The following is a 14,140-nucleotide window of genomic DNA, read 5'->3' as shown; positions in this document are numbered from 1 at the left end:
GTAGCTGTTGTAAAGTTTAAAAAAGAGACCAGCAGTGGAGAGACAAGAAAATTAAGGCCAAGAGTCAAATGGCTCTCTGAGAGCTATACTTAAAGTCTTGGAATGGCTGAGAGCTGTGAGACAGGTGTCACATACCTCAAAGAGATGAAGGCAGAGGACCCTCTAGAAGTGATTCAAAGGCAAGAAATTCAACCTTAATGCTCCATTTTCTCCTGCAGCCAAACTGCTGATGAGATGTTGTGCAAGCACAACAGCTTGGCCACTTTTGTCTTATATAGAATTAAAAAATTATGAAGTTAGACAGAGGTTCAGCAGTTCTTTTGATATTCACGTGATGCTCAGGATTAAAAACCAGTTACTGTAGCATATTAATCTGAAAGGATTGTACATTAATCATGTATTAATGTGGTAAGACAAGATGCTCAATGACTTTAAGGAAGCTTTAAGGATGCAACCACCTGTTGGTCCCACCTTGCATGTGCAGAATCAGCATCATGGTTTTATTGGCTATCAAATCCTGGAAGCAAAAAGAACTTACAGAAAACAGCACTGAAAAACATCTTCATAAATGTGATAGAAAGTAGAGGATGCATACCTAATTCTTTAAATACTGCAAGTGTATATATGTACCTAGCCACAGAAATGCAGAGAACTATCTTCCCTCTAAACACATACTAGGGCCAATTAAGAAATCTACTTTCTCATAGCAGTCAAAAAGCTAATATATATAAATACTCATCTGCAGTACAGAGATTATTGGTTTAGGTATTTGCAATGTAAAAAAGAGAAACCATCCTAAAATATCTGATTATTTTTCTAGAGGCAAGCATTTGTTCTGCTTTTGTTGTGAAAATATTTTTGAAGGCATGTTGCTGATTGTGTGTCATTTGATCTACCCTCTCCATCTGATTTTAGTATGTTCTACATTTTAAATGTAACATGTAGGTGATTTTAAACTTCGTCAGTATCTGCTATGAAAAACAGATAGACTCATTTGCACTAGAACTAAGTTTTATCATTATCATTAGGCATTTTACTGCTAAGGCATGTTGAAACTCTGCTTTTGTGTCACAGTACATTGAATTAATTGTGTTCTTAATCCCTGGAATTTACCATTGCTGTTACAATGCTAAAAAAAAAAAAAAAAAAAAAAAAAAAAGAAGAAAGATAAAATAAAATAAAAAAGAAAGGGGCAGAAGAGAGTAACCAATACCTCCTTTGAGAAAAAAAGGAGCTCTAGAGAAGATGGAGATGAGTGCAGGCATTTAGGCAAATATGAAATAAACATTCTCAAAGAAATTCATAGCAGCTGAAGAAACTTCTGTGTGGCTGGATCAAAGCTGTGTGGATCATGAAGCCACTGACTGTCCCTGTTGCCATGGTGCCACTGTTGCCATGGTGCCAGCATCACCAGGTTGTCCTTTACGGAGCAGCTTGTATTTCAGAAGGGTTAAAGGGTTTTCTTCTTTCACAAGAGCTGAGCAGAGCCCTCCTAGGAGCAATGTGCACCTAGGTATGCTGTAATGCACAAACTCCTTGTGTTGTCTGCTGCTCTCACAGACTGACAGGCTCCAGTGAAGTCTGCCAGGGGATGAAATCCCTCAGGGCACGTCTGCCCTTCGGTCAGGTGAGGGTAACACAGCAGATGTGCTTGAGGTAGTGTTAAGCTAATGGGGAGAATTGAGAGCAAAGCCTGTTTTGCTTTCCCCCTTTCTCCAATCTATTTAACTTTGAATTGTTTCTTTCCCTTGTTTGGGCTCCTCAGCTTTCCAGGCAGGATCACAGCATTGCTGTTTCTTTTGGGAAGAGCCATTATTTTAGCAGTTCAAGGTTATAGCTTCATCATCTTTCCTTGGAAAAAGTTGTGTGGCTGACTGTCAGTGGGTTTATTAGTAGTGCTTCAGGGGCCACATTATCACCTGAAGCCCTTACATTAAGCAGCAAATTTTGTCTTGCCTTTTGATTGATAACAACAGACTCTCAGAACAAAGCTGAAGTCTCAGACTTTGTTTCATTGTATTGATCTATACAACTAAATTATTATCTAGGGAGAGGAGACTTTAAAGGAGAGCTGGTCAGAGGAATGTTGCCTGAATTTGCTGTATTTTTTTTAATCAGAGATTGACCTTGCCATTGTAAAAATGATTTGCAAGGAGCCTTTGAGCTTCTAATGATTTCACTGAAACTTTTGTCATTGCAATAGGCAACAAAATTGAAAGCTTCCAGGGAAGTTTTTATTTCTGTGGTAGATCATCCCCAAAGCTGACCTAAAATTACATAATGAATGCTGCTTTGATTTTGGTCTGTTTCTGCATGCAGGATTCATTCAGATGCTTAATTCTGCTCATGATGGAGGACATGAACTGTGCACAGCATCTGCAGCTGTTAAAGGTGCTTTATTTTGTTTGATGACCTTAGGGAAAAAATAGGGCTTTTTCCTACACATTTTGTATTTGTTTTTTCCCTGTCCTAGTTGCCAGTAACCCAGTCAGACTTGACATTAGTTCTAGCCCTCTCCTCTCTTTCTTGTGAGGGAGAATATGTACTGTGTTTGTCATCTTTAGAAGGGATTTTTGCTGCCAACTAATGGCAGATTTCCAGTGACAGCACCAGCCTTGCACAATCAGTGAGCTTACAGGTGGTCATTGGTGCCTCTCCTTGCTCATTGCTGACTTTATGCAGTTTGAAACCTCACAGTCAGCACCTGCTCTATAAAATCTCCCAAGTCTGGGTTACTTCAAAAAGACTTGTCAGTATGTGCTGGACCACTTCAATCGGGGTTTGGGCAGCAGAGATCCCAGTCCCTCAGTGTTCTTCCATCTATTTGGCTGTCCCAGTCAATGCCTTCATCTGTGCATCTGGTTCTGTAGCTGCTGCATGTCTGTGAATGAAAGTATTCTTGCTAAGGTGGAGAGAATGTACCCATCTGGCAATGTTCCATTGTCTTAAATTTGGATGAAGGAAAGCAGAGGAGAGTGAGAAGGAAATGGTTTGCAGACCACCTGAGATGGAAAATGTATCTGAACAAAGACAAATGGTATTAAAAGCTTATAAAATTCATGTGAATTAATGAATACAGAGGATAGCATTAAAATATTGGTTGTTCTTTTATTCTGTTGTGAAGATTTTTGGGGTTTTTGGACATATTTCTATCCTGGCATAAGATTTTGTATGCACATGTAACATATGCTTACTCTGAAGGAAACATAGCTACAAAAGAGATGCAACTCTGAAATACAGGAAATTATTTCAGTGGCTCTCCCTCAAGAAAAAAAGTATGTGTTCTTATTGATCTTTGCCTGCTGTAACTTTTATCTTTTTGGTAGTACTGTATTATCTTGATGTCGCTGTTTTCAGTGGCCCTAACAATGATCCATTTCCCTGGTGATTTTTGATGATTATCTTAGCAGCTGGTTAAACCATGCAGAAGAGGGACAAAACAAATATTATGTCTATAAAAAGCTTGATATTGCTTCAATTCCAACAGTAGAATGAAAACAAAGGTTACATACACCAGAATCTTTTTCCTGATGTTTTGAGAAGATGACCCGATGGTAAATAGAATGATTTATTTTGAACAGTGAGTGAACTTGATGAGCTGTTTCAAAACACTCTCTTTGGAAAAAATACGCTTTTCTGTAAGGACAGAGGTTTTGGCAGTTTGGGGGAGTGAAGTTACAAGGATTGGCTCTGTGTACACAAACTGAAGAAAACTTTTGTAAAGTATTCTGTGTTCACTTCACAGTGAGAACTATGACATTTAACTTCTTAGCAGTTTAAAAGTTTCAGAGAAAACAGTTTTATATGGAATGTACAAGTAGAGTTGTAATATTAACAAATCATGGTCATGTGAGGACCAAATCCCCACCATATCTTTCCATTCCAGATAGAAAGATTAAATCAGAATCTAAATTTTGAAAATGTCCTCATCTCTGTTCTTGGCTATATAAACAACATGTTCCTGAACAACTCAGAAATGCTAGATATTCAAAATCTGCAGCCAGCTTCTGCAGCCTGAAAATATTTTTCTGAAGTGATTGTAAAGTCATGGATGAAGGAGATCCATGGTAGCTTGGTCAAGAACGACACAATTATCTGGTCAGTGATGTCTGGTTTGAACTGATTGAGATTGGACACTTCAGAGGCTGTGGTATAACCACAGCTTGGAGAAGGCAAGGCAGCAAAGAATGCAGAGTTCCACATTCCTCCATCTCCCAGGATCCAAATTTGTGCATTGCCAGGGACCAGGAGCCCTTAGGATGCCATCTCCTGTTTTCGAGCCACATATCAGACTTATCAGAGTTTTCTCATTTATATGCTCAAGAAAAGCACCTAACAGGGAAGCTCAATAGTTATCTTGCCTGTTCTTAGGGTCTACAGCAAGAAAAGTTCCAGTCTTTATTTTTTATTTTGTAGTTTAAACTAAATTAATTTCTTATTCAAAAATAAATCCCTTTCCACCCTCCCCCCCCCGCCCCCCATTTTCTTAGAACACTTATGGGGCAAATTTTACTTTCTCTGTGGAAATTGTTTCTTATCTGACCATCAAGTGATAGGGAGTAAAGGGGAAGTCATTCATGTCATGAGTTGTGCAGTGGTCTCTCTATCAAAGGTACTTGGGAACCCTTTAAAGCTAGTGCTAATTGTGTCTCCCTCCACTAGGGAATCACTAAAGCAGATTTAGAAAAAGTGGATGCATCGGAGAACATTTTTTCCTGGGCCTACTTTTTTCCTGTGGAAAGGTGATTTTGTGTGCTGAATCTGTCCCTAATGTGCAACAGCTTCTCCCATACATTGGGATATTTCTGCTTCATGGATGTTAGTCTGTTACCCAGCATTTCAATGATGCCATTGTTTTTCTAGTTGCCAGTGATTCAGCCTGGTAAGGGACAAACTCTGGAGCTCTGGAATTGAATTAATCTCTTTGGATCCCGGAGTTGAGTGCTGTGTTGTCCTTGATAGGAGCTTGTTAAATGTAAATGGCAATGTAAGTAGTGTGTGGAATGTTTTATGGCACCTGAGCCTGTCTCTGGTTCCCAGAATAATGGGGATGCCTGAAGTTTTCTCCTTTTATGTGGGAACCTGAATTTGGGAATCTCCTGTAACCAATAAGTTTGAAACCTCTAACTGGCTGAGTTGCTGTTTTTTCTCCTGGTTCCTGTTCAGGCCTTGTACTGGAGTATTTATGTGAAAAATACCAGAGTATTTGTGTGTTTTGTTTCCTGACTATTCGAGCCAAATCTCCTGTGTGAAGAAGATCAGCCCACTCTACTCAGACCTCATCCCAGATAAGTATCCATTGCAAGGATACATGTATTTCCTGCCATGCTGATACACATTGTAAAGAGCTAGAACTGGTTTTGGTTGAGGTACCAAGCACAGATTGAAATGCCAAGATTTTTGATAATTTTTTAAAACTATTTGTGAATAACTCAGTGTTTGGAACTACAGAAATAGCTGGAATCAAGGAAGATAGATGTTCATAAAGTGTTCTTTTAAAATGGGTCTTGTTTTCACTGTACAATGGAATGACATGATAAACTTAGACTGATGTATTTTAAGTAACAATCTTGGGGGGAGGTTGTTTTGATTTGTTTTGTTTTGATTTGATTTGATTTTTCATGCACGAAAGAGTTTGAAATTATTTCTCAGGAAAAATTTCAGCTCACATGGAAATGTTTTGTAAAGTTATGCCACGTTTGAATTTTTTTCCTAGTCATGGAAAGCTGTGTCAGAATTTTGTAAGAAAATTTTAGGGTATGAATGTTTTTAAAGTAGCTTTTGCAATACTGACTGGTCATAGTTCCTTTAAAAGTAGTCAGAGTCCATGGAGATATTCATGTTTCCAGAATAGTTGGTGTTCAACTTTTCAGCCTGTATAATTTGATAAAATTAGTGACTGCATGTCAAAATCTTGGGGAGCTTTGTTCAAAATAGGCATATTATAGCTAATTAAAATTTTTCCTTTCTGCCTCTTAGTTTTAAAGATTCAGCATCAAAATATATTTGGAAATCATTAACTTTAGTTTGCCCTTTAATTTGCTTTCTTTTGTCTTGAAAGCTCATTCCTTTTACTAAAGCATCTGCATGTCTAGGAGGACAACTGTGACCTTTAAAGTGAAGAAAGAGAGATGACTGCACTTAGCTTGTTGTGAATTTATTTTGTTGAGTTTTTTTGGTTTTTTTTAAAGCCATTCAGAACATCAGTGTAGGTGGGTTTTTTTTTTTTTTTTCAAAGTAAATGTGCACTTAAAACACTTCAGATAACACTGAAATGTACTTAAAGGAAAATTACCTTCTCTCCTGTGTACCTAGGATTTAGATTCTTCCCCTGGAACAAATTACATTGTTAGCTTCTCTGAAAACGTGTTTTTCATGTTTAAACATATTCTTCTTTTAGATAAACCATCAAAGGTAGACATTTTAGCAACGTGTTTTTCTTTTGGTTTGTTTGTGATTTGTTTTTTCTTTCCTTACACACACTTACTTCATGTGCTCTTCCAACCCACATTTTGTTTGTCTTTGGCACTGAGAGACTCTTACATAATTTCTCAAAAATACAACTGTGTTCAGCTATAATAGTCCAAAAGGCTAGAGCCTGCATTTTTGCAGAGGTTTGGGATGATCACAGCAGAATGGTGTATTGTTTCTGATAGGGCCTGTTTTTGGAGGTTTCTTGAATGCCTGTTTCTCTGCTCTTGGCCTCTTCTCAAGTTTCTAATAAACAGGACTCAACAAGGGAGTGGGTGACACAAGTTTAGCTTGTGCCACTTCTGAAATACAGCACTTCAGCTTCTTTGAGGAGTCGAGCTTAAGGAAAAGAACGCTCTGTACGTACCACAGCTGCCATCCTTCCTTAGTTTCTGTTTACATGGTCAGTAATTGGTACTGTATATTTTTGTGTAAGAAGTTAGCATTAACCTAAAATAAGCTCAGTACAGTTAATTCCACAAGCATTCACACCACAGTAAATGAGAAATGGTTCCTTGTAGGTCAGTGCATCTGCTGCACTGCTTGTAAGGGAAGAGCCCAGCACACCAGAAGAAGATGCAAATTAATTTTACAGCACTGTTTTTGAACTAATGGATATTTGAAGCTGGTTTTTAGGTAAAGTGCATGAAAGATTCAGCTTCTGAATAGTTAACTTTCACTGCTTGGAGTAGGTGTCAGCTCTCTCTGGCTGCAAATGACTATGAGACAGGCCACTGAACATGCATAGTTCCAATATTATCTTGAGTTTTGAAGCATAACTCTCTGCTTGTGACTTGTCCTTGTCCTGTCAGTCTCTTTTGGGAACATATGTTAAGTTGTATGTTTGCTTACATGTATAGATACAAGGCTACAGGAGTAGATACATATCTTTGATTTTCCCTAGGAGTAGGAGTTCACTTTTCTGTTGGCTTAGAGCTGCACAGCTGCCTGTGTTATAAAATGCTGTGGCTGCCAGTGTGAAAACACTTAAGTCAGATGAAGTTTGTATCAGGAAGTGTGTCTGTGGGTATTGGTACCAGCAATTTGGTTGCTGAGCAGGGATGGATTGGGTCTGCAGTCATGTGTTATCCTGCCTGGATCAAGCCCATCTCCTGCCTCATTGCCTCTGACAGGGGCCTGGGCTATAGGCACATGAGAACAGTCATGGTGTGAGTTATGGGAATGTCTAGGAAGAAAGAAGCCACATGCACATCTGAATCTCCCTAAAGAAAACATCCCCAAAGAGGCCAGAGGAGGTACTTCTTGTGTAGTCCCCACTGAACACCTTTGCTCCTGTGCCATTGCAGAGTCCCACTGTTGCATTAAGATTGTTGCCCCCTCTCCACCCAACTCATAGAGGGGGTTGGAGAGAGGACACACAGCCTTCTCTTCTTCACCTGCCACTCCTGCATGTGATCCTGCACTGATTGCAGGCAGATTCAGAGCCTGCCTTTTAAAATGTGGCTATAACAAATACAGCAGGTATTGACTAGCACCCTCTAAGTCCAAGCTGTGCTGCACAGAATCCACTCTGAAACAGCATTTGCTTCCCTACTGCACATGTAGTAATGCTTTAATGAGTAATAGATTACAGAATGAAGTTTCTGCTGTCTCCCCTGGGAATCAACTAGGCAAACAATAATTAGGAAATCTTAGCTGATAATTGTTTAAATGTTTTATTTCTTAATTTCATCTTTTTCCTTGGGCAATTTGTATGAACCGAAATAGTTCCTTTCATTCCTCAGTGCTTGTGTTTCCCAAGTTTTTGTAAACCACTACCAAGTCTTCTTTCCCACAGGCATTGCTTATCCTAACTGTTGACTGAAAATCAATCCCCTCATCTAATGACTGTCACTGTTCTTTGAACTCTTTCCATTTTACATTATCCATCTGGCAGCAAAGCATCCCAAACTGCACGCAGGCTGCAGATGTGGTAGCTCCGTGGCTGCTGAGGCAGGGATCTGTTACAAACCATTGTATGTCAGGATCTAGCTGTTTCTGGCATCAGTACTTGGAAAGTATAAAATCATTTGTCTCTTGTTTCTCTGCCCAGGACACCTGGGGGTAATGAGAGATTTGTAGCATAAACCTACTGAGATTATGTTGTTTTTCTTAACCCTATACCCTGTTCATTTTTGCCTGGTTTTTATACACCTATAAACACATTTAAAGCTCCTGTTGTCCTCAGAAATATAGGACTTTTCAAACCTGGGATCCAACTGATCTCCCAGTCTGATATTGGCAAGTAAGAGCCAGCAGGCTTCTAGGTCAGGCCAACTGGGGTATGTGACAAAGGATCCCCTGCTCTGGTTCCCCTCTCTGCCTCTCTGTGTCCTTTGGAGTCAAAATCAAAGTGTGGTGTGTGACTATCATACTATCTTCTCCAACTAAAAGAAGATATCACTGCACACATGGAAATTAAATTTCAGCAAAAGTATTTTAGTGATTGGTGATATCACCAGTTCACAAGGTGTTTTTTCCTTCTTTTCAATTTAACAGGTTATCACTGCTGGCCTATCGCCGTTCTTCTTTGTCATGACTGCCAATGTACTAACAATTTCTTGGTAAGTGCCTACATGAGCTTTTTTGCTCAACAGTAAGGATGAATTTTCACACAGTGCTTCATATGGAAATACTTTAAAATGTCAAGTTCTATTCCTGTCAGTATTTTTTTGTATGTAAGGAGAACCAGGTGTGCAATGATGGATGCAGTACAGCAATAGAAAAGTATTTCTTCTGCCTCTGTGGGAGAACATGGACATTTTAGACATTAAGTCTCACCACAATTCACTTGGCATGTTTTACAGTGAGGCAAATGGATCCAATAGGCAAATAAATGAACCATTCAAAGTCATGCTGCAATTTAGTAGCAGAACTAGAAGTAAAACACAGGACTCAAGGTTTGCTGACAGTATCTTTTTAACCAGGAGCGTGCATTCAAGTTTCTCTAACATACCGTGCACTGTGGATGCATAAAATTAAACGGAAGAAAAATAATAATAATAAATGTTTTCCAGAGCTGTATCTGGACTTTGTAAGATGTGGCCACACATTACAAATCACCTAACCTGAATTTTTTTAGCTAGTAATATAAAGGACTGGAGTGCAAACTCCTTTGGTCAAGTGCAGTGTTTTTGATCTATGTTTATATAGCACACAGTGAAGAGCATGGCTGATGCTCCTAAATACTTCTGCTATGCAAATGACTTTTCAATATGGGGTTAGGCATGTGTCTCTGAGGACAGATTTGTTAATGGAAATAAAAATCTTCTTACTTTTGAAAAGCTTTAAGCTTGCTTTTTCCTCTTGATTCATGATTCATTCAGTTTGATTGCCATCCTAAAGATACAGCTTTGCACTGAATGGAATTAGCATATCCTTTCCTCAGGTGTGATAAGAGCCTTATAGAAAGAAGAATCTCCATTTCAGACTGGCCTCATTTACTTATGTGTGAATATGCCTTCCTATCTGTATTTTAGGCACATGCAATCTCAAATGCTAAAGTAAGTTCTGATTTTTTTTTAGCTCTATGAAATATGTGCTGCCTGTGCATGTCAGAGATTTAACCAGTATCAATGCACCTACAACACTCCTAGTCTAGGCTATCAACTTGCTGCTCTTCACCATGTTTTACATGTGTTTGTGCAGGTCTGTCATGTGTGTGCTGGAGGCAGGCTTTGATTAGACATCTGTATGCACTGACATGTGCACTAAAAATGAATGTAGACCTTGTTAATATGAGCACATGAACCCATATAGTAGCACACATGCCACCTGCTCTATATGGACTGCAACTTTCATACATGATGAACACATCTGTATGTTTAAAAGAAAATTTGGGTCACTGTCACACTTTGATTGTCATAGTTAAAAAAGAAAACTATTTGTCATAATTAAAAAAGAAAACTATTTATTTTATTTATTTATTTTTAAAATTTTAATTCTGTTAGTGCTTGTGCATTGGCATTGGCAGTGCCTTGACTTATCAGCAAAGCTCTGGAAATAGTTTGTTGGATGTTAGCAGCTGCAAAGCACTCATGAGAACATTAATCACTGAGGATTTTAGTGCTGCTCCAGTGTGGTCATGGACAATATCATATGTTAAATTTTGAGCTATGGGCAAGTGTAGTTAGCTGTCACCCCACTGTAAACAGAAGCTGAAGGATTTGCCAGATGGGAAAATGAAGGTAAAAATCAGGGGCTGGCATTTAGACATGGTCTTTGCTCTGCTTCATCTTGATGATATAACAATGGTTTCCATTTGCCTACTAATTTGGACTGCATGGGCATGTGAATCCCACGATTTCAAATCCTTCAGAAAGGGATTCTTCTTCTCTGATGTAAGACATAGGATATTAAAGAACAGCTAGGTGCAGGCATCTTTTTAGAGCAAGGATGAGCAGTTTATTAACTTTTGCATGCAATTGCCAGTATAATTTTTGAAATGGTATGTCAGAGATAGATTTATTTTTAATGTCTCTGTTAAAAATTTAGAAGAAAACACAGCTATAGAAACAGGAAAAAAAATTCTAAGGCTCTTTCAATTTTAGGTCCTCCATATGTAGTGTTTTGGGTGTGGTTTTTTTTTAGGATAAAGAATATATTATCCAACCTTAGCTTCCAAAGGAATTAATAAATAGGGTATGCTTATAACTGAAGCAGAAATAAGACATGGGGGTTAACCCTCTCCAGAAAAAAAGCACTCAGAAGTTGTTACAAATTGCAGATGACCAGACTCAGTGATTTAGACCTTTTTTGAAAAGCTTGCAGCCCTTGCAGCCTTTTGCTCCTTGTCAGTAATTCCACACCAAAGCTATTCTGTCTCACCAGTGCACCTTCACAGACTGTCTGTAGCACCTACTTTCCAGGGCTGCTTACTGTGTAATTGTAAGATGTTGTGCTGTGGTTATACAATATTTTTTTCCTCTCTGGAACAAGGGCAATTATGTGGTTTTTAAAGCAGCTCACCAAAGCTAAGATTTAACTGAATGTAATGCTATTAGACCAAAGAGCCTTCAGCTTTATGCGCTTTTTTTTTTTTCCAAGAAAAAAAAAAAAGAGTACTCTTAGAAACGAACTTAACAGAAGTTTGTTTTGTTTATAAAGTTCAGTAAGGAGCTTTTCTGTTTCATAAGCTAATTAAGCCATGGGGCTAAGATGAAAGGTCAGTACACTTAGCTTTGCACTGTTATAAAAGGGGAGAAGAGTCAGCATCCAGGCATATTCCTGTCAGTTGTGAGAGATAAGAAAGGACACTTGGAGATTATTAACTATTGCATGCAGTGAGTGGGTTGATAGCATATTTCAGTGAAGGTTTTTCAAAACCATTCATCCAGACTTGCAGCCCTGCTCCTAGGCTGATTCTTGGGAGCAGCCTTAGTGCCACAGCTGTGCTGTGAGCAGCACAGGAAAGAATTGCTTGGGTCCATGTGCCTTTTTGGCTGGGGCAGCTCCTTTCACCTCACCAGGAGAGGCAAACACAGGAACTTCTACTGGTGTCACTATGCCAATGTGATCACCCCAGCACTAAAGGATTTTCCCACATTTCACCTTGCCCACAAAACCTAAGCTTTACATCTCCTCCTGATGTTGTCAAATGGCAAATTTTCAGGACAGAGCAGAAACTGCAAGAGGGAAATCATTAGGCTAATAAGGTGCAAACTCTCTTGCCTTCCTGTCCTATTTTTGCTAGTGTAGGGGTCTGTAGGTTCTTTTAACTTGGGGCAACCTTCTCCATTTAGATTCCCATCCATGCATTTTTACTGAATACCACCAGCCCTAAAACACAGAAAAGGTAGTTTCTATTGAGATAATTTATGTAACATATTTTGGGATTCAGCATTTTTTTAACAAGAAAAATAAAAAAATCACCTGGGTTACTGTCTCTAGGTTGGAATGTGTTTAGATAAAAGAATAGCTTTTTGTATCAAGTCAGAGGACTTGCATGATGCTAAATTTGTGATTTACTTTGTTTACAGCCTTGTGATTGGTGGAGTTGGAGAAGCATTGCTTGTTTACACGGAAAGGACAGGCACATAAAGAGGAACCAGCTGGAGAAGAGCTAACTTGCAGCCTAGAGACACTACCATGAAAAAAAAGCAGCAGCAGGAATGAAGAAGTGCAACCAAACATGAGGAAAGGGATCTATTTTTTTTTTTTTTTTAATTAAGAAAAGAACCTATGCTATTAATAGTGCTGGTAAGGGAGAAGTGTAGTTGGCAAAGATGGTAAGGAGCCTTTGCCTCAAAGCACAAGACAAACTATACCAGATTGATGTGGTAAAGGGAAAACTGCACTGTCTCATGCTGATGGCTCCATGTGAGCACCACTCAGTAGCAGCTTCCTGCACAGGGAACTAAACTCAGGAAAAGCAGCATTCCCCACTGGATGCCCCCACTCTTTTTCTTATTTTTTGTTTGAAGCAGACAGCAGGTCATACCAAACAATGTCAGACCTTAGATCCTGCCATAAATTCAGGATCTGGAAGGATGGATTTTGCCTCCAACTGTTCTGTAAGCAGCAAGCTGCCACACACAGGTCTCTAGTCATGTTGTCTGAACTGGCACAGGGACTGAGGCCAAGGGGCTTGTGGAGATAATCCCCTTCTGGAACTGTGGCAGTTTGACAGCTTTGCAGAAAGGGAAAATCAGCAATAAATCTCAATATCTGTAGTGATTGCTCTTTGTGAATTTTTTTTCTGTCCCATTCACTGAGGTTTCTCTTGAACTCTGCCAATTTTTGTCAGCTGGAGGGGGTGGAGGGACATGTACTGTTCCCAGCAGTGGTTTGTCTCTTAAATTACTGCAAGAGGAAACAAAGAACATGAACCTTGAATGAATGTCATAAAGAGTGCAAGGAAATTAATCTCAAGAGTTCTTAAAATAATTTCACTTCTGGTTGCTTAATGGCTGTTAGAAATTAGTCTTGATATATTAAAACCTTCAATCTATGTGAAAGTAATATCAAATGATGAGTTTATGTTGTGGGAAAGTTAATGGTAAAAGGAATTTCATAATCTTCAATGAGGAAAGGGACTTAATCTCACATGATGTTAAGTATGTAAAGTGTAGTCCTTAATTTGACCAAGTTTCCTTCATATTGAAGGGAAAGAGGGTTGCCCTCACAGAGATGATCTTCCTTGAATGGGTTGCTGGGTTAGGAAGTGGATATCTCTCTGTAGATAGAAACTGGGTGACTAGTCTAAACAAGGCACTTGGTTTCTATAAGGCTACAGTTACCAGAGGCATATCTGCTTCAATCTAACAAGTTCCACCAGGTGGGTTTAAAAATAGGGTTACATCTTAATTCAAATAAAACACTATAGGTCAACAAAGAAGGTAAATTTTACAAATGTTTGCAGTCAGTTTCTATGACTGGAGAATTTTAGATAGAGATTAGTTGGTTTTCAGGAAAAAAAAAAGCGCTGCAAAGAGAAGATAAATATATATATAAATAAATATATAAGATAAATAAATATATAAGATAAATACTCTGGTCTATATTGTGCCTAAGCTTATCTCAGTTTATCACAAAAGGGCATGTTGTCTCTGTATGTTGGGTCCCACTCTGGCTTGAGTTTGGCACAAGGCATTTTTTTTGCCAGATGGTAAAACTCAGGTTTGGGAAGAAAGGGGGAAGAGAGGGATGAGATGAAAAAATAAATTATTGA

At 38.8% G+C, this 14,140-nt stretch overlaps 1 protein-coding gene across 3 annotated transcripts in view; it reads left to right on the top strand.

Moving 5' to 3' along the window:
* The window catches only part of TMEM241 (transmembrane protein 241), a 53,517-nt gene extending 40,375 nt beyond the window's left edge, over positions 1-13,142 (top strand). For 2 of the 3 annotated variants that reach the window (XM_079302100.1, XM_079302099.1), the window contains exons 14-15: positions 8,971-9,035; positions 12,450-13,142. In XM_079302100.1, coding sequence (XP_079158226.1) covers positions 8,971-9,035; positions 12,450-12,510 — 126 coding nt within the window. In that variant the 3' untranslated portion in view covers positions 12,511-13,142. Of the gene's footprint in view, positions 1-7,604; positions 7,635-8,970; positions 9,036-12,449 lie in introns of those variants that run through there. The other variant, XM_079302101.1, reaches the window with a different exon arrangement.
* The last annotated feature ends 998 nt before the right edge of the window (positions 13,143-14,140 follow it).

This window comes from Erithacus rubecula (genome assembly GCF_903797595.1).
Source record: "Erithacus rubecula genome assembly, chromosome: 3".
NCBI lineage: Eukaryota > Metazoa > Chordata > Aves > Passeriformes > Muscicapidae > Erithacus > Erithacus rubecula.
Note: the sequence above shows the minus strand (reverse complement) of the source record. Positions and strands in the feature narration are given on the sequence as shown.